A 19,818-nucleotide genomic window follows, 5' to 3' on the forward strand; every position below is an offset into this window, starting at 1 on the left:
CCCTCTAGAGACAGGGCATCTCCCCCAGCAAACTATCTGGTATACTGTCTCTGAAGTTTAACCTAATTCACTTTCAAATTGATATGGCATATCATCACAGTATTCATAAATATACCTTGGAGGATAGTGGTCTTTGGAAGCCATGAAACAGATTTCTGTACAGGTTATGTATCTTTTACCGTCAAATCCTTAATATGCCCTCCAAGAGGCCTTCCCCGACCAAGCCCTCATTTCCCCGGCTCCCTCCTGCGTTACCCTTGCATTTAGATGTGTCTCCTTTTATGCACTTGATATTCACCCTCTGTTCAGTCCAACAACACTTATATAAATATCCAAAATGTATTTTAATGTCTGTCTCCTCCTGTAGACTGTAAGTTCCTTTTGGGCAGGGGAGATGTCTACCAACTCTGTTGTGGTTTAAGCTTCCAAGTCTTGTGTGCTCTGCACACAGTAAGCATTCAAATACTGTTGAATGATTGATTTTTCGTGGTTCTGTGCAACGTGGATATCCATCCCCTTCCTACCAAGTGGGTTGTTTTGTAATTGAGACATAGAGCGCATTAAGCGGCTCACATATAAGCTTTTGGGGGAAAGCTTCTTTTTGGCTTTTTTAAATGTGAACCGGAAAAGAGAGGTACGCTTGTCCAGCTGCCTCCTGAAAGTTAAGAAAAAAAGATGTGAACGATAAAGGTAATCAACGAAAAAGGGAATAGAGACGCAGACCCAAGTCGACCCCACATGGAAACCCATTACCTGAAGTAAAAAAGTGTAAGGAGTAAGAAGGAGAGTGGTGAAAGGAATTATGCTGCTCCTCTCAGGTACATGCTAGTCTCTGCATTGTGATAACAATACAAGAAACTCTTCAAAATTAATATATGCATAAGTACTTCAGCAATCAGATATTCTGAATATCAAGAAAGATGAAACTTGAATAATCTGCACATAAATTTCTTCCAAAATTCATCTTTATCAATGGTGAACTGCACTTTTCTTTGTAAAAAAATCACCCACGAAGAGGAAACATATGTGATAGTAAGTTGAAATGAAAACCATTTTGTTTTCCTTGTTTATAAATGAAAAAGGTTAAACTTTAACTGGAGAAGGATTGAGGCAAATGTGAGAAATAGTTATAACCAATTCCAGAAAATTATTTTCAAAGATTCTTTAATTCTAGTAGTAAAAGTTGCAAGGATACAACATTAAACTGAAAAATAATCGGTTTCATCGATTTTTGACCTTCAGAGCTTTTATTTGGAAAGAGAACAAACGGCTTAACAGATATTTGAATCACAAAATTTCGACCAAAAATCGGCCAACCGCCCTCTGAGGTAGGTATCACAGAGCCACTGGTGATCAAAGAGATCTCTCTTCCCTGAAAAGTGAAACCAGACCACTCCCCAAATCAGACAGAAGGGATGCTGACATGGGTGGGACTAAACTGCTGAATCCAGGAGCAGAGTTAGAGTTGTGGCCTGGATTTAATTCTACTCTTACTGGCTGCCTAATTTTTTGTGTAATGAAAGCTCCTGGTGGGCAGGGAATGTGTCCACCAACTCGGTTGTTTTGTACTCTCTCAAATGCTTAACACAGTGCTCCGCCCACAGTAAACACTCAAAAAATACCATCGATTGCCAGTTACCACTGCTGTAACACAGGCAAAATATCAGTCCCCCAAACATTGCCATTTATTAGCTTACAAGGCTTTATGGAAGTCTGACCAGGATGTCAATTACTTAGTCACAGAAAAGAGCTAAGGTGTATACTTGTGTACTTTATATTTACTCAGGCTCCTTTACTGTTTCATCACATTTTTGACTGTAAATTTTTCAAAAGTAGAGATCATATCCTACATTTCTGCTGCACCTACCACAAGCACCTAGGACGATGCTCTGCACATAGCAGGGGTCCAATAAATACTGAAGATTACATACTTAATTTTGGTATGGAAGTTGAATGACAATCTAAAAGACTATTTATCAGAGCTGAGAGATGGTGCCCTATTCTCTGTTCTTCCTGATGTATCTTTTTAATCATACCCATGGAGGTCTTAATAGAGTAGGTTACAAATTTTGGAAAAGTATGCCTTCTCAGAGGAGTTTCTATGCAATTCTTCTCAAATATTTAAAATAAGAATTAATCCCTGGATACTGGAAATGCAACAGTTAGGGTCAGAGAATATACACTGAATATATTATGGCTAAGCCAAATTTGCTTGACTGCCTGGGGCAAGTATTGTTCTGAAGGTAACTTTTCAGTTAAAAAAGAAAAAAACGCCTCAAGTCTGCACAGGACAAGTCTAACCCTGTTAGGGAATAAAGCACCCGTCAGAGGTTCCGGTGGGCTTCTTGGTGAGCTCCCCAAGAGCTCAGTTCAGTTCATCGTCTTCAGCAGGTGTTCAATAAATAGATACAATTACTGTCACTACTGGTAATTGTATCTCTAATGTTGACGGTGCCGAAGGTGGCCGGAAAGACCACGTCAGGGCAGTATGTAATAATGTTGGTATTTAAGCGCTTACTATGTGCCGAGCACTGTTCTAAGCAGCTCTGTCTCTAAGCCTGCCTGGCAGGCAGCATTCCAAGCTTTGTCACCCCTCCATCACGTTGCCCTGGCTGGCCACTGGACAGACCTCAGAGAGTTCAGGCACCCCCCAGTTCTGGAGTAAATGGGGCAGTGCAGGGTCTCATCCGCATCCCTGGCTAAGAATAATAATAATTATGGTACTTATTAAGTGCTTACTATGTACCAGGCGCTGTACTAAGCGCTGGGGTGGATAAGAGCAAAGCGGGTTGGACACGGTCCCTGTCCCACGTGGGGCTCACAGTCTCAATCCCTATTTTACAGATGAGGTAATTGAGGCTCAGAGAAATGAAGGACTTGCCCAAGGTCACCCAGCAGACAGGTGGCGGAGCGAGGATTAGCACCCACGACCCCACGACTCCCAGGCCTGTGCTCTATCCACTACGCCATGTTGCTCCCATATAGACTTCAGTTACTCTGATGACTTAGGTGCCAAATGAATTCCTTCATTCAGTCAGTCATATTTATTGAATGCTTACTGTGTGCAGAGCACAGAATGAGTGAATGAATGGAAATAAATAAATGGTAGACTGTGAGTTCCTTGTGGGGCAGGTGATCGATACAGACTGTGTCCAACTTGGTTATCCTGTGTCAACCCCAGGACTCAGAGTGCTCGGTTCAGAATAAGTGCTTAATACCAGAATCGTTTCGTTATTGTCTTTGCAACGACTAGCCTTTACAACTAGTCGGGATCTTTTTTTTATAATTTTTACCCGGATCTGTCTGACTGGATTGTACGAAGATCAGGGGAATAGGTTAAAAAATAATAACTGTGGCATTCGTTGAGCTCTATACGCCAAGCGTCGCACTTAGCGCGAGGGTAGATTCGAGATAATCACACTAAACAGGGTTTGTGTCCCACAAAGATTCACAGTCTGAAGGGGAGGGAGTTATTTCACCCCCATTTACAGAAGAAGAAACTGAAGCACTGAGAAATTAACTGATTTACCCAAGGACATATGACTGGCCAGTGGTGGAGCTGGGATTGGAACCTAACTCCCTGCCTCCCGTCCTTGGGCTCTTTCCACTAAACATGCTGCCTGTAAGAAATTTTTACTGGTTTATAATCTGTAATCACTGACACAGTTAATTCAGAGTTGTTACATGACACTATGCCATCTTGTTCATCAATAAACTATGCCAAATAAAATGAATATAGGAATGTGGAACTCAAGTGGTACTTAACTACTGCAAAACAACACTGAAGAGAAGTTCTAAAAGTTCCCGTATTGGCTAAGGTGAAATTCAAGAGAGCTTTTTTTTTCCATGCCTCCATTAAGGACGATGCAAACACATTTTGCATAGTTTCTTTGGACCCCTGCAAGCCTGTGTATGTTATGGATAAAATTACCCAAGCCTAACCACTCTGAATTGTACTTGAGGAATTTCTGAAAGTTTCTGCACCCTATAACCTTCAAGGTTTACTGCATCTCTTTCAGGTAGTTGGAAACTCTCCCGTCAAACGCGGTATTATTATTTTCGTAAACCCCTCCCACCACCAGCCTCGTAATCCGCCTGTAGTCACTAATCTAGGTCTTGATTTCTCATGCTGTCTGTCTTCAATTGTCCCTTTCGGTAAAAAGTCATTAAAAGGGTGTGGGAAAATAGATTTTGGAAGATTCTACCATCCTTAAGATTCTTTTACCTTCAACAGCTTTATTTTATTCCTGGAAAGGGAACAGAAACTACCTAAATTCCTTACATATCCTGAAATAACATAGAGAGGTCAATTGTTTACTAGGCCTTTTTATGGCTATGAGGTAATACTTCATATAACCTATGAGGTAATAGGTTATGAAGCAGCGTGGCTCCGTGGAAAGAGCACGGTTTTAGGAGTCAGAGGTCATGGGTTCTAATCCCAGATCCGCCACCCGTCAGCTGGGTGACTTTGGGTAAGTCACTTTGCTTCTCGGTGCCTCAGTGACCTTACCTGTAAAATGGGGATTAAGACTGTGAGCCTCACGTGGGGCAACCTGATTACCCTGTATCTACCCTAGTGCTTAGAACAGTGCTCAGCACATAGTAACCACTTAACAAATACCAACATGATTATTAACAAATACCAACATTAACACTGACCAAGAGATGTACAGATTCATTTCTTGTTAGTCCTGTGTGTTATTCTAGTCTTTAGATCCAAAGCGAGGGCAACCGCTTTTCTAGTCTGAAGGTTTCACAGCTCCTGGTGGGCAGGGAACATGTCTACCCACTCCGCTACACTGTATTCTCCCAAGCGCTCAGCACAGTGCTCTGCACACCATAAGCACTCAAATCCCTTTATTGTTGATTGTTGGTGGACTAGAGAGCATTCTCGGCTACCTTTTTTAATTGCTGTGCTGATATGCTAGGGGAGAGAGGAGAGGAGGATTTGGGGGAAAGGCAGTGGTACTTGTTAAGCGGCCAGAGAAGCCCTGGCCACGGTTCAGCTGCCTCTCCCCAGGTTCAGACCCACGCTTGGAGTCCCTTACCCCTCATGATATCTACCTTGCAAGCAGGGTTGAGGTCAACAAGAAAGTGGTAAGGGGACCTGGACCTACAGTCGTGAACCTAGGAGCAACAGCAACCCAGAAGAGGCAGTGGGCAGCTCTGGGCAGAAGCTAGAGGGCTACCTTCTCGTCTGTTGCCGAACTGCACTTTCCAAGCACTTAGTACAGTGCTCTGCACACAGTAAGCACTCAATAAATATGATTGAATGAATGAATGGCCAATAGCCAACGCATGTTATCAATCAAGCCAAATTAATACGGAACTCTCTTTTGCTCTCTGATATAAAAAAAGATGCACTCCTCCTCACGTAACACTGAATTTCTGTATTCAGGTAAATTAACGTATGCCTAAGTTAACTCAATTGTTTTGTTCTCTCCCAAGAGCCTAATACAGAATTCAGCAAAAGAAGGTACTCAGTAAGTATCACTGATTGATTAATGGATTGACTGATTATTTAGATGTGCTGGGAAATTTGCCAAAAAGAATTTCCACAAAAGCTAAAAGATTTGTAAAAATACTTCTGTCCACGATCTGGAAAACAAGATTCCTGTTTAAATTTTGGTATAACCATTTCACCCATAATAATCTGGCTGGTACCTACATTTTTTATCTTTAAATGGCAGTCTTCTGAGAAAATCAGACTGACAGTGTAAAGAATGCAATGTTTGAAATTATATTTACAATTAATAATTTTCTTGTGTAAACCAAGTGAATTTCCTAGAGCGTTTTGATTTCATCCTCCCATTTACCTGATGCAAAATAATATTTGAATGGAAAAGCAAAAATTATCCTCCATATACAAGCTGTAGGTTAATACCGAAAGAAACCGTGACCTTCCAAATTTATACAACATGAAATTTTACTGTAACAAAAATATTTTAACAATTACACTTCATTATTGAAACTTCCAAAATGGAAGAGGTGCGACATTTCTCATTTAATATCTTTCTATATTTCACCATTTCAGAAGGGCACATGGTCAAGATATTATCGAAGCATCCCTTTTACTTAGTCCCTTAATTAGATGAGGGTTTTTTTTCAGCTGGTGTTAGTTTACATATACTCACTGAACATGTGTTTATAGTCGCAGTTGTGAATATAATTTTAGAATTAGAATCTGCAACATGATTATGATTCCAGTTACATATTACTAGCTGCTTAGATGTCAAATTTTCATGTTTGTGAAACTGTAAAACGATATTCAAGTGCTTTGTTATGCCATGGATTCTTTTGCTGTGCATCTGTATAAAATAGTCAAGCATCTTATTCATCCTCTTTTAAAAAAATTCATCTGTCAAGCCTTTGCGTTATTACCTCTCGATACATGATAGAGATGTAAATAAGCAGCAGAAAGATGACAAAGAAATCATCTAGAAATCCCAGAATTCCAAACAAGGCTTCGGGAAGAAAATCCAGAGGGGAAACTAAATAGAAAAAAGCTCCCAGTAAACACAACAGTATCCTTATTCGGAACATCCAGAAAAGACCTCCAACTGAAAACATTTCCCTGAAAGCATGCCTCAGTAAAGTGGGGAGATCCATCAGTCTTTCCATAATCTGGGAGGGAACAAAAACACAAATATGTTATTTGGGTGCAGTTGTTAGTGATATAAAATATGCATTTGTTGATTTATAGTAAGGTTTCTACTACCACACTTAACTTCCCACTGTACAGTGTTTTGAAGTGTGCATGAATGTCCACATTTCATAGTAATTAAAATTGAAAGAAAATTTCCTTCAAAAAGTAAAAAGGGTAAGCAAAAGTGTAAAGTAAAAAGTCACTGAAATACTTCAACAGCTAAACTGAGCTAAGCTAGCTGACCTATTTGCCGACTGATCGAGGTCTTTTAGCTGCAGTGGGTCAACTTTTCCAAGAGCTACTCTAGAGCTTCACAGGTTAAATCCTCAGAATTCAGAAAGCTAAAGGAAAACTCCTGGGGTAGGAGCCCAGGGAGAGGCCTAAAAGTTCTAGAACTCGATAAGAAAAGAGTGGCAATACACAGTGAGTAAGGAGTGCCACACACACCACCTCTGACAAATGAAGAGACTTCCCCTGCACTTAGAATCTTTTTTTAAAATAGCTATTTCTTTTAAGATATATCTTGGGGGTCTTCTGACTCTTATGAGAAAAGCAGTCTTCAAGAATCCTTTTGGTCTGGTAGGTGGGGTGGTGATTTACCAAAGAAGGAGGAGGAAACAACTGCCGAGGAATTTAAGATGCACAAGCTGTGGATTCAGTCGGTTCCATTACATAAGGGTGGGTTTCCTGATAAACCCTTCAATACGGAAAGCTTGCGTTATAATTACTACTCATGGCTTGACCGACACCGCATCATGTCCTATTCGGACAGATGTGCGTCGTCCAAGGAAGCCCCCTAATTCTTTCATCGTGTTTTATACATAACAGGTACTGGAAGCATGCTTTAAGGGGCAACTACTAATCACAGAGCACCTTCTATAGTGAAAAAGATTCTTTACAAAATAAAAGCACTGTATCCTTTTAATCTCAAAATGTGGGGTTTTTTGGACTTACAGATCTGGGTTGCCCTGAGAATCTTCGGTTGTAGTCGTTAATATCTTGATGCAGCTGTGCCCCATCCTGAGGCTGACTAACTTCACCAAACAGTGGTAAGAGTAAAGTTACCTGCAAACAGCGGAAACATTTTTATAGGCCTCCTTAAATAAAAGGGGGCTGGAGAAATAAACACACTGACAGCTTTCTCTAACTTATTTGTAGGTTCGAGAACGGCATAAAGAGATTCTTCAAATAGTGCGCACTAAGCTTGTGGTATTTGTTACCTCAGGGAGTTAGTAGGTATTTATAGAGGAGATACTGTGTGCAGAGCACTGTCCTATGCACTTGGGAGAATACAAGGGTTGGTGCACATGATCTGTGCCCTTGAGAAGCTTACATAAAATACTACTAAATTCAGGAGAATTTATTTATAGAAATCCATGAATGAGGTCCACAATACATTGAGGAGGGCACTGTAGTAAGTGTTGGAGTTGGACACTGGCTCACCGACTTAATCCCCATTTTACAGATGAGGTAACTAAGGCACAGAGAGGTAAAAGTGACTTGGCCTAGGTCACACAGCATACAAGGGTCAGAGCCTATTTAGAGCCCAGATTCTCTGACCCCTGGCCCGTGCTCACTAGGCCACGCTACTCCTCTCCTGCTGGAGCTCCCTCCCCCTTCACATCTGCAGACCTCTAGTCTCCCAGCCAGTAAACCAACAGAATTTACTGAGCACTTACTCTACGTAGAGCACTGTACTAAATGTTTAGGAGAGCACAATAGCTCTTTTACAGCCCTTCTGCATCACACCTCCAGAAAGCCTTCCTTAACTAATCTTTGTCATTCTCAGCCTATTTCCCTTCCTACTGCATAGCCTCTGCACTTGTGTCCTTAGCTCTTAAGCACTTAGGTACTCATCCCAAATCGTATAATCTCAGCACTTATTTTCATATTTTTATACTTGGTTTCTTCCCCTACCTGTAACTTTAGTGTCGGCCTCCCCTGCTAGATTGCAGCATGGCTCAGTGGAAAGAGCACGGGCTTGGGAGTCAGAGATCATGGGTTCAAATCCCGGCTCTGCCACTTGTCAGCTGTGTGACTGTGGGCAGGTCACTTAACTTCTCTGTGCCTCAGTTACCTCATCTGTAAAATGGGAATTAAGATTGTGAGCCTCACGTGGGACAACCTGATTACCCTGTATCTACCCCAGCGCTTAGAACAGTGCTCTGCACATAGTAAGCGCTTAACAAATACCAACATTATTAATACTATTTAGATTGTATGCCCGTTGGGGGTAGGGAAAGGCCTACCTCTACTGAACTCTCCCAAACTCTTAGTTCTACCAATAGTAAGCATCCAATAAATATTTCCGATCGATCGCCTGAGATAATACAGTGGAAGGAAGGCTTAGAGAAACCGTGGTCCACGGTGGAGACCGGATTCGGGCGGGACACGGAGTTGGGCCAGCTTACCTCCCTCGGAGGCACCCTGGTTTGGTGGGCCCTGGTCAGCTAAACTCCCTATCCACAGTTGAGTTCTATCACCAGGACTCTGACTTTGCAGCATGAGTCTCAAGCACACACTCTACCGTTGCAAAGCCACCCTGGGTCCCGACATTGACCCTCTAGCCATTTGTTTTTCGGTGCATATAGCTCCTCTTTATATCCACAAGGTCTTGGTAACCAATTATCTTGGTTGGAAATGCTTGGCAAGAAATCGACAATTGCTCTCCTTCACTTCAAAGCCTTATTGAAGGCACATCTCCTCCAAGAACGGCTTCCCTGATTATTCCCTCCTCTTCTCCCACTCCCTTCTGCACCACCCTGACTCGCTCCTTTCATTAATGCCCCACTCCCAGCCCACAGCACTTATGTATATATCTGTTGTTCATGTATATATATTATAGTCTGTCTCCCCCTCTAGACTATGAGCTCAATGTGTGCAGGGAATGTGTCTGTTTATTGTTATAGTGTTCTCTCCCAAGTACAGTGCTTTGCACACAGTAAGCGCTCAAGAAATATGACTGAATGACTGAATGAATGAACAATTGCAAATCTCTTCTCCCCTCTGGCCAGCTTCAAATTTACATAGGAAGACCAATGCTTTAAAATTCCCTTTTGCCACCTATTAGTAGGTCTGGAAGGAGGGGCAGGTGGCAATCTGGGACTTTAATTGATGCAGGTCTTACTGCCTTTGGTTGGCAGAGCTGACAGATCCCAGAAGGGGGAGGATGGGTGGATGTTGGCAGGTTTATCCAGTTTAGCTCTTGCCTGCCTTATGTCACCCATCAGCTGCCCAGAGAGGGGGTAGATTTTCATTTTTCCCCCTCTGTTTGAAGGGAGAAGTGAATGTGAGAGAGTGGTGGGTGACATTTGAAAGTAAAATAATACCCAGGGAAGGGAGGAGTAAGGATAAACTATGGAGACCCCTTTTATTTAAATGAAAAATTAAGTTGGTTACATTCTAAGCACTTAGTACAGTGTTCTGCACACAGTAAGTGCTCAACAAATACAACTGGCTGAATGAATATGAAATGAGTAGGTGGAGTGTGGGATACTACTGGTTGAAAAGGCTTTTTGACCTTGTCATGTGCATTTGAAAAGAGACGGCTGCAGAGGCTGGAAGTCTCTGACCAATCAAATGGATGTACTCAAGGCTATTTTTCCCCTTTTTCACATGCACCCATATTGTAGAAGGACTTCTGAAAATATAAAGAGGTAGATTTAGTTCCTCCCAGTTTGAAACTCTTGGGGCAAGCTACTCAGCATGTACCTCCTAGTCTGGCCCACCGTGGCTCAGTGGAAAGAGGCCGGGCTTGGGAGTCAGAGGTTATGGGTTCTAATCCCAGCTCCGCCACTTGTCAGCTGTGTGACTTTGGGCAAGTCACTTGACCACTCTGTGCCTCAGATACCTCATCTGCAAAAGGGGGATTAAGACTGTGAACCCCATGTGGGACAACCACGTATCCCCCCTCAGCACTTAGTAAGCCCTTAACAAATGCCATCATTATTATGGCTGATTCACTGACTTCCTACTACAATCCAGCCTGCGCACTTCGTTCCTCTAATGCTAACCTAGTCACTGTACCGCGATCTCAGCCGTCTCCCCGCTGACCTCTTGCCCACATCCTGCCTCTGGCCTGGAACGCCCTTCCCTGCTTCATATCCGAGGGATGGTGACCTTCCCACCTTTAAAGCCTTATTAAAAGCACATCTCCTCCAAGACTTCTTTCCCAACTAAACCCTCGTTTCAGTTCTCCATTTACACTCACTCCCTCGGTGAACTCATTCGCTCTCACGGCTTTGACTACCATCTCTACGCAGATGACACGCAGATCTACAACTCCGCCCCTGTCCTCTCCCCCTCCCTTCAGGCTCGCATCTCCTCCTGCCTCCAGGACGTCTCCACCTGGATGTCGGCCCGCCACCTAAAACTCAACATGAGCGAGACTGAGCTCCTCATCTTCCCTCCCAAACCCGGTCCTCTCCCGGACTTCTCTATCACCGTTGATGGCACGACCATCCTTCCCGTCTCTCGGGCCCGCAATCTCGGTGTCATCCTTGACTCGTCTCTCTCGTTCACCCCACACATCCTATCCGTTACCAAGACCTGCCGGTTTCACCTCTACAATATCGCCAAGATCCGCCCTTTCCTCTCCACCCAAACGGCTACCTTACTGCTACAGGCTCTCGTTATATCCCGGCTAGACTACTGTGTCAGCCTTCTCTCTGACCTCCCTTCCTCCTCTCTCGCCCCCCTCCGGTCTATTCTTCGATCTGGGCATGTCACTCCCCTTCTTAAACAACTCCAGTGGTTGCCTATCAACCTCCGCTCCAAACAAAAACTCCTCACTCTAGGCTTCGAGGCTCTCCATCACCTTGCCCCTTCCTACCTCTCCTCCCTTCTCTCTTTCTACCGCCCACCCCGCACGCTCCGCTCCTCTGCCGCCCACCTCCTCAACGTCCTTCGGTCTCGCCTATCCCGCCGTCGACCCCTGGGTCACGTCCTCCCGCGGTCCTGGAACGCCCTCCCTCCTCACCTCCGCCAAACTGATTCTCTTCCCCTCTTCAAAACCCTACTTAAAACTCACCTCCTCCAAGAGGTCTTCCCAGACTGAGCTCCCTTCTCCCTCTACTCCCTCTGCCATCCCCCCTTTACCTCTCCGCAGCTCCTCCACCTCTCCCTTCCCCTCCCCACAGCACTGTACTCGTCCGCTCAACTGTATATATTTTCGTTACCCTATTTATTTTGTTAATGAATTGTACATCGCCTTGATTCTATTTAGTTGCCATTGTTTTTACGAGATGTTCTTCCCCTCGACTCTGTTTATTGCCATTGTTCTCGTCTGTCCGTCTCCCCCGATTAGACTGTAAGCCCGTCAAACGGCAGGGACTGTCCCTATCTGTTGCCGACTTGTTCATCCCAAGCGCTTAGTACAGTGCTCTGCACATAGTAAGCGCTCAATAAATACTATTGAATGAATGAATGAATTTATCCCACTCTCTTCTGTGTCGCCCTTGCACTTGGATTGCCCTCTTAGTTCACCCCACCTCAGTCCCAGTGTTTATGTAGCGTGGCTCAGTGGAAAGAGCCCGGGCTTGGGAGTCAGGGGTCATGGGCTCTAATACCTGCTCCGCTGCTTGCCAGCTGCATGACTTTGGGCAAGTCACTTCACTTCTCTGTGCCTCAGTTACCTCATCTGTAAAATGGGGATTAAAACTGTGAGCCTCACGTGAGACAACCTGATCACCTTATATCCACCCAGCGTTTAGAAGAGTGCTTTGCACATACTAAGTGCTTAACAAATACCACCATTATTATTATGTACATATCTAATTTATTATATTAATGTCTGGCTCCCCCTCTAGACTGTAAGCTCACTATGGGCAGGGAACCTGTCTACCAACTCTGTTATACTATATTCTCTCAAGGGATTAGTACTCTGCACACAGTAAGCGCTCAATAAATATAATTGCTGAAACAGATGAGGCCAGTGATGAGGCTGATGCAGAAAGAATCATTCCAGGGTAGGCCAGTTAGAGTATGGATTGTAATCAATCCCTCCCCTTCCCGGCTTCTCCTCCTCTTCCCGTCCTCTTCCTCTTCCTCCCTTCCCACTTTCTCTATAAGGAGGACACTATTTCGTGACTACGGAGTATCAGACAAGGAGGAATGACTTTCATTTTGGCAATCGCTAGTCTGGTGAGCCTAAAACAACTTTCTGACTCTAAGGGTGATGAAACACTAGTACAGGCTGAGAGAGGTGAACAAGTCCCTTGGCGGCAGGGGGAGCTTCACCAGATGACTAAGATTCCTTCTAACTCTAGGAAGCTGTAATCTAAAAGAGAACAATACGAACATGAGACCGAAAAAAGTGGAAGAGCAGGAAAGGAGGAAATAAACATCCAAATCCCCCAGTCGTTCCTGCAGGGAACACTGCTAGCTTTTGGGCTGGTTTCTAGGGAGCAGGCTGCTCCAAAGCAGGTTTAAATGCTAATAAGCTCATTGTGGGTAGCTGATACGTTCTTCCAAGCACTCAGTGTAGTACTCTGCACAGTGAAGCGCTAAATTAACACCACTGATTAATTATGGTTTTGGGCTTTGGCAGCCCTGGCCCTGGGAAGAAGCATCCTGTGGCCTGGCTTGGAGAAAATTCAGGCCAAGCCTGTTCCAGAAAGGTAGTCTGATGAGGGTTATGGAACTTACTAAGAATCCTCTCTCTCTTAAACGTGACAGTCCAAAATCAGTGTTTATCGTGGTGTCGGGTTTTGGTTTCGTTCTGTCTTATGTCATGCCTTTAAATGTTTCCCCATCGCTCCTCACTATCAACTCTAACTTTGTAGAGGATTTAGGTCAAAGGGGTACTCATCTGTTTCCTGTCTCGTCTCCTTCCCCATTTTTTTTCCCAAACATGCTGACAATTTAAGTTTCAGAGATAGCCACTGCCTCCCTCACTGGAAGTGTCTTTACCCAAACAAACAAAAACAAAAGCGAAGAAAAACACATTTAAGACGATGGGAAGCAAGTGCGTCCTAGGCAAACAATGTAGCACAGATTTGGCCTAGATACAGCCAAAACATTTTCTTTTGATCAATCGCCATTTTAAGATACCCAGTGTCTTTAGTTCCTTTCCACTTTCTAATAGAGTTACAGAATTATAAAAAAAGGAAAAATAATCTTTTCAGATTTTAATCTTCTTGAGTCTGCAGTAGTTACATATATGTAAATGGATATCACGGGAGGATAGTTAGCTTAGACTGTGAGCCCCATGTGAGACAGGGACTGTGTCTGACCTGGTGATCGTGTACCTACCTCAAATCTTAGTATAGTGTATGGCACATAAGTGCCACAATAATAATATTATATTAAGCCTAATTAAGTAGTTCACATTCCCCAGTTGCCCAGAAGACGGGTAAAAGAACAAAATCCTCAGAAGTACTGCAATCAGAGCTTCTGGCCACTAGTGCAGTCACAGTGATTTCCTCTAACAATTTTGGGGCGCCGTTTTTCAGTGATCTCCATGACAATTCCACTTCCTTGTGGATGAAATTTTGAAGCGAGTGCTTGGGCAATAATATGATCCTTTTCTAAAGAAAATATAATTAAAAGGAGTAGCTTACTATAAACCCACAAAGTCTTGGAAATGCAGCCATGATATATACATTTCATATGCAGATATCTTAACCATGCAATTACATAAAAATCCTTCATGATTCAACATTACCGTTTGTCTGCAGATTGGACAACTGATGGCTCCAAGCCACGAACCATACCGCCAGTATGCAATAATGCAGGTACCTGAGGGAAGCAAACATTAACAACCAGTAGTTTGATTAGACAATTTCAGCTTTATTTAATTTTTGAATCTTGGACTACTATTTTCTTGAGTCTTTTATACTTTACAAAACAATTTTTCAGACAGAAGCACCTAAACGAGTGGATTAGTTTTTCTTCCCTTCCCTTTTCCTGATGGAGATGCATATGGTTACTGAAATATCCAAAAAATAGGCAGAATGAAGAGTATCAAGGGGGCAGATTGTAAGCTTCATCTAGCTGTGAGCTCTTTGTGGACAGGGAACATGTCTACCAACTCTACCGTTCTGTAATCTCCCAAGCCCTTTGTACGTACAATGCTCCCCACCCAGTGAGCACTCAATAAATACCACTGATTGACTGGTAGATTTGAAAGGGCAGGGGAAATCCTCAGAGTGGATCATATACCCCCATCTAATTTTACTAATCTACGAATAAAATTAATTCTATTATGCCATGCTCCAATTATGATGCTTAGATCAGAGAATATTCATAAAACCACAAATGTATTAAGCTGTTCTGCCATACACCAGTGCTGTTCTCGATGTTTTTCAGATCTACTTTAAATGATCCAAATGACAAAGATTCCATAATTTTTCTGAGCATGCTGCTAGAAAATTTTCTTGACACAATGCCCATTTACCCCATTTCTCCATTATATTCCATTATTATTTCTTGTACTATTATGGCTTATATTTGGAGAGTTAAGATGAAGCCATCAGAAAACAATCTTCCTATTTTGCTTTGTCTTGGGCCAGACCGCTTCAGGGCAAAAGTGGCTCAGTTTTCTGAAAAGCTTGTTATTTTTGTTATCTCTTTCCCTCACTGGACTGTAAACTCCTTGTGGTTATGAATCATATACTTCTACCTGTTCCCCAAATCAACTAATCAATCAGTGGTATTTAATACCCAGTATGGTTCTCTACCCACATAGTAAGTACTTCATAAATACTGTTGGTCTTGACATAGTTAATTTACATGGATTAGCTGCAAATTCTCTACATGAGAATATCCCAACATGTTTACTTTAGCCATGAAATTACATCAATTTGGTGACTTGGAAGCAGAGTGGTCTACTGGGAGTCAAAAGACCTGGGTTCCCGTCCTAGCTCTGCCACTTCACTGCAGGTTGATCTTGGAAAAATCACTTAACTTCTCTGTCCCAAAATTTCTTCACCTGTAGGGTGGGAATTAAATACCTGTTCTCCCTTCCCTTTAGACTATTAGCACCATGTGGTACAGGAACTGTATCTGACCTGATTGCATTGTATCTTCCCCAGAGCTTAATAAAACCAAAGTTTTTATTACTTATTAATAATATGCTTCCTGTTTGTTCCACTATTGCCTGGAGTCTTGATGGTGACAATTGTATTTATTAAGCGCTTACTATGTGCCAAGCATTGTTCTAAACGCTTGGAGGAAATACAAGGTAATCAGGTTGTCCCATGTGGGGCTCATAGTCTTAATCCCCATTTTCCAGATGAGGTCACTGAGGCCAAGAGAAGTGAAGTGATTTGCCCAAAGTCACCCAGCTGACAAGTGACGGAGCCGGGATCAGAACCCACGATCTCCAACTCCCAAGCCCATACTTTTTCCACTGATCCACGCTGCTTGCCTGTTTTTAAGAGACCCTTCTCCACTTAGAATGGAAAATGTTGCAAAAAAAACCACATCTGTTTTATGACTTCAACATTTAAAATATAATTATTCTATTGCACTACAAAATCACCTATGTACAGCTGTGAAAAATTAGGGTCTAAAGTTTCAAATAAAATCCAAAAGCAGGAGGCTTTTTTGACAGCTTCCCTTTGGGTTTTGCTGGGTTTTTTTCCTCCCTCTTCTCCAGGAGGACTTCTTTATCTGTGGTGCTACTCATCATCTCAACTTTGTCCATGACAGGAGATGATCCTTTTAGACTTCTCCTACTCGGCAGTTCCATTCTTTCATCCCACCTACTCGTTTTTCCCCCCTTTCTTTGTTCTTCGAAGAGTCAAATAGCTCTTTTGACAGGAGGGTTATCAGAATGAGAGGAGTGGGGGAAAGAATCTATGGAAAATACAGTTCTCAGTGGCTTTCTGAAATGCACAATGTAAGATCCAAAGGCAGGGTAAAGAAACTGCCCAAAAGTAAGCAAGTGAGTGCACTAATGTTACACTTTCTGAAATGGATTCTGAGGCAGGGTTGGGGGTGAATGGCTCTGAACACACTAGCTGAGTTTGCAAGAGGCAATTCCTGTCGCCGTTTGGAACTATATATTGTTTTGTCCCATGTAGACATAGTTCAAAACCAAATATTTCTCTTAGAAAATATACACTCAAAAATGCTGTTCCCTGCACATTTAGACAAAGAAAAGCTTTGGAACTGGAAACAAACTTCACTGATTGAAGTCTTTTCTACTGTGTCTTAGTTAATACTAAAAATGAGTCCTGAGGATGGATGGGAAAATTTTTGTACTTATCTACAACACTGTTTTACACTAATCCTGATTACAAAGTTTCTTTTAGATCTCTCCACAGGCTGACTTAAAAAACACAGAATTTAGCATATTTAGCATAGGCCATTTAACCAGTCCGGAAAAAGACAATGAGATAATGTAAACTGCTGTGAAACTGACTGAAAGGCATGGAGAAGGGAGGGGGGAGAAGCCGAGAAGGGGGTGTTTTGAAATTGAACCATCTTTTTTCTCTAGTGAAGACTTGTCTAAATAATACCTTGCCTGCACTATTAAAGAGATAATATCTTTAAAGTGCTTTGAAACTTTTGAAGATAGGAATCACATAAAACAATGTTTAAGATTACTTTAACCTATTATTATATGTATCATGATTTCTAGCACTGCTTTAGATAAAAACAGAATACATCTGTAGTAAAGAATGAAATACATTCTCACAAGATCCCTGCAAACCAGACTATGTACTATCCTTTATTTCCAGACAAAAGAATAAAAACATGGAAAATGAATACTCCAAGATCAAACCACCAGTCAATTTAGTGGTATAAGGGAAAATCACTTGCTTAGCAGATAGAAGCAACCTCAGACCAAGGAGTGCATGCTGAACAATAAGCAATTCTCCACTTGGATCCAGCTCTAGCACATTCCTTCTGTGATACACTGGCCAACTCATTTAATTTTTTAGTATCACAAATGTCCTTGTTATTAAAATGTAGAGTGGTTCCATGCCCATAGGATGGGGCTGTAAAGAACAAATAAGCTTTGTATAAAACAAAGTGCTGATATGCTCGATATGGCTGCAGACAAAATAGAACCTAGCATAACCACGGACTATTAAAAGTCCTAACCTACCTTACGGAAACAGAACAAAGTGATCATTTACTTCTGGGAAACTACTGGCATTTATATATACTAATACATAGATTGCTGTACTTTGATTTGGTGGATGTGTATTGCTGACATTCTATAGGACTGGAGATACATTCACAGAAAGTTACATATACATAAAAATGAAAAAACTGGGAAATAAATTTCTTAATCTTTGGCCTCCAAAGGCACAAAATATGAAGAGCTGAGAAGCAAGATGGAAAAGTGTCTATCTTGACTCCCAAGAATGGAATTTGTAGCTAACTCTTAAATAAACTGGGCTGATAGTGACTAACACTTTACTTCTCTTTTTAAAATTTCTGCTACCTACTTTTGGCCATTTCATTGCTTGTTACCATCTCAACCGGGGAGTGGGCAGAGGCAGGAAAAAAAAAAAACACAGTGAGGCTGAATGTCTGGCAAAAATTTCGAGGGGGAGGAGGTTGAAATTAAAGGCTAGAATAAGATATTTGGATTCTCAATGGATTTCACTTATCTACACAATTTCTATTGCTGGCTATAATGAGGACCATTTTACAATGCAGAACCCAAAACTGGGGAATTATATTACACACTACTGATTCACCTATAGAATTATACCCATAATTTATTTAACCAATTGTATTTATTGAGCGTTTATTGTGTGCAGAGCACTGTATTGAGTGCTTGGGAGAGAACACTATGTACCTAAAAGCTGTGAGTCTGAGGGAGGGGTGACTAAAAGGAGCAAATCCAAATGCAAGGGCAATCCAGAAGGGAGTGGGAGAAGAGGAAATGAGGATTTAGTCAGACACATCTTCCCCTCTAGACAGTAAGTTCATTGTGGGTAGGGAACACGTCTACCAACTTTGTTGTATTGTGCTCTCCCAAGTACTTAGTACCGTGCTCTGCACCCAGTAAGCACTCAATAAATATCACTGAAAAGAAAATTAGACTATGTTCCAGATTTGAATAATCTGCAGTTACGCTCCTTTAGTAATGATCAAGACTTTTTTAAAAAATAGGATTTGTTAGGCACTCACTATGTACCAGGCGCTGTACTTCTTGTTGGGGTAGATACAAGATAATCAGATTGGACATAGCACCTGTCCCACACAGGGCTCACAGTCTTAATCCCCATTTTACTGATGAGGTAACTGAGGCCCAGAGAAGTGAAATGACTTCCCCAAGGTCACAGAACAGGCAAAGGGTGGAGCCAGGATTAGAACCCAAGTCCTCTGACTCCCGGGCCCATGCTCTTTCCACCAGGCCACGCTCCTTCTCCAAGTCCGACGGACAGTCCCCGTCCCTCGAAATCAATCAGCAAATGAAAGATCCACCCCTGTTTACATTCCATATGATCACGGTGGAATGTACCCCCTCACAATAACCCTGAAAACCAGCAATTACTGAGAGGGGGGGAAAAAAAAGACTCTGGACTGTGAGCCGTAGCTTGAATACACATTTTCAATAAATGTAATATGCTCATTAGCTTACCACAAAAAAGATGTCCACAGTTTGTTTCAACTGGAAGAGAAGCTTGATGTAAACAGATTGGGCAGGACATATCAGTGTAGAACTGCTGCCGAATAACAACAGGCTCATCCTGAAGGGCCAGGGAGAAGGTGGGGGGCGGGGGAGAGAAAACAAGCATTAGACATATTCCATTAATTGAAAGTTTAATCAAGTTTAGCAAAAAGCACAAAACCCTGGTTTCGAGGTCCAAACAGCTGGACAACACGAATGGTCACCCCTGCTATTCCCCCACAGTGCCATCCTAGACCCTTACTCCCAAAATTGACCCGTGCCTGCAGCGGTGTCAGGGATTTACTCAGTGGGAACATCTTCCGTGACCACCCACTGTAAGGGTCAACACCACGGATATGCCCCCCACACAGCATGCCATCCTGGAGCTTGCCCTGGGAGGTCCTGAAGAACTCAAAGAGAAGCAGCATTCACCTTGAGCTTCCCACTCTACCAACCAACACCACCAAGCAATCCCTGTCATCTCTTCCCTGGTGCCAACTTGGGGCTTTGCTCCAGACTGCCCTGTGCAAGGGACTCAAATTGCAGGGGCGCACCTCCACTAATCTTAGGATGTTGGGAAGATTTGGGTTGTGAC

General features: G+C 42.6%; 1 protein-coding gene across 3 annotated transcripts in view; it reads right to left on the reverse strand.

Moving 5' to 3' along the window:
- Nucleotides 1-5,500: 5,500 nt before the first annotated feature.
- Nucleotides 5,501-19,818, reverse strand: part of RNF170 (ring finger protein 170) — a 34,371-nt gene continuing 20,053 nt past the window's right edge. For all 3 annotated transcript variants that reach the window (XM_029066109.2, XM_029066110.2, XM_007664531.3), the window contains 4 exons: nt 19,194-19,302; nt 14,310-14,383; nt 7,601-7,711; nt 5,501-6,624 (listed from right to left, as the gene is read on the reverse strand). In XM_029066109.2, the coding sequence (XP_028921942.1) occupies nt 6,355-6,624; nt 7,601-7,711; nt 14,310-14,383; nt 19,194-19,302 (564 nt within the window). In that variant the 3' untranslated portion in view covers nt 5,501-6,354. The remainder of the gene's footprint in view (nt 6,625-7,600; nt 7,712-14,309; nt 14,384-19,193; nt 19,303-19,818) is intronic.

Source organism: Ornithorhynchus anatinus, chromosome 5 (assembly GCF_004115215.2).
Source record: "Ornithorhynchus anatinus isolate Pmale09 chromosome 5, mOrnAna1.pri.v4, whole genome shotgun sequence".
Lineage (NCBI taxonomy): Eukaryota > Metazoa > Chordata > Mammalia > Monotremata > Ornithorhynchidae > Ornithorhynchus > Ornithorhynchus anatinus.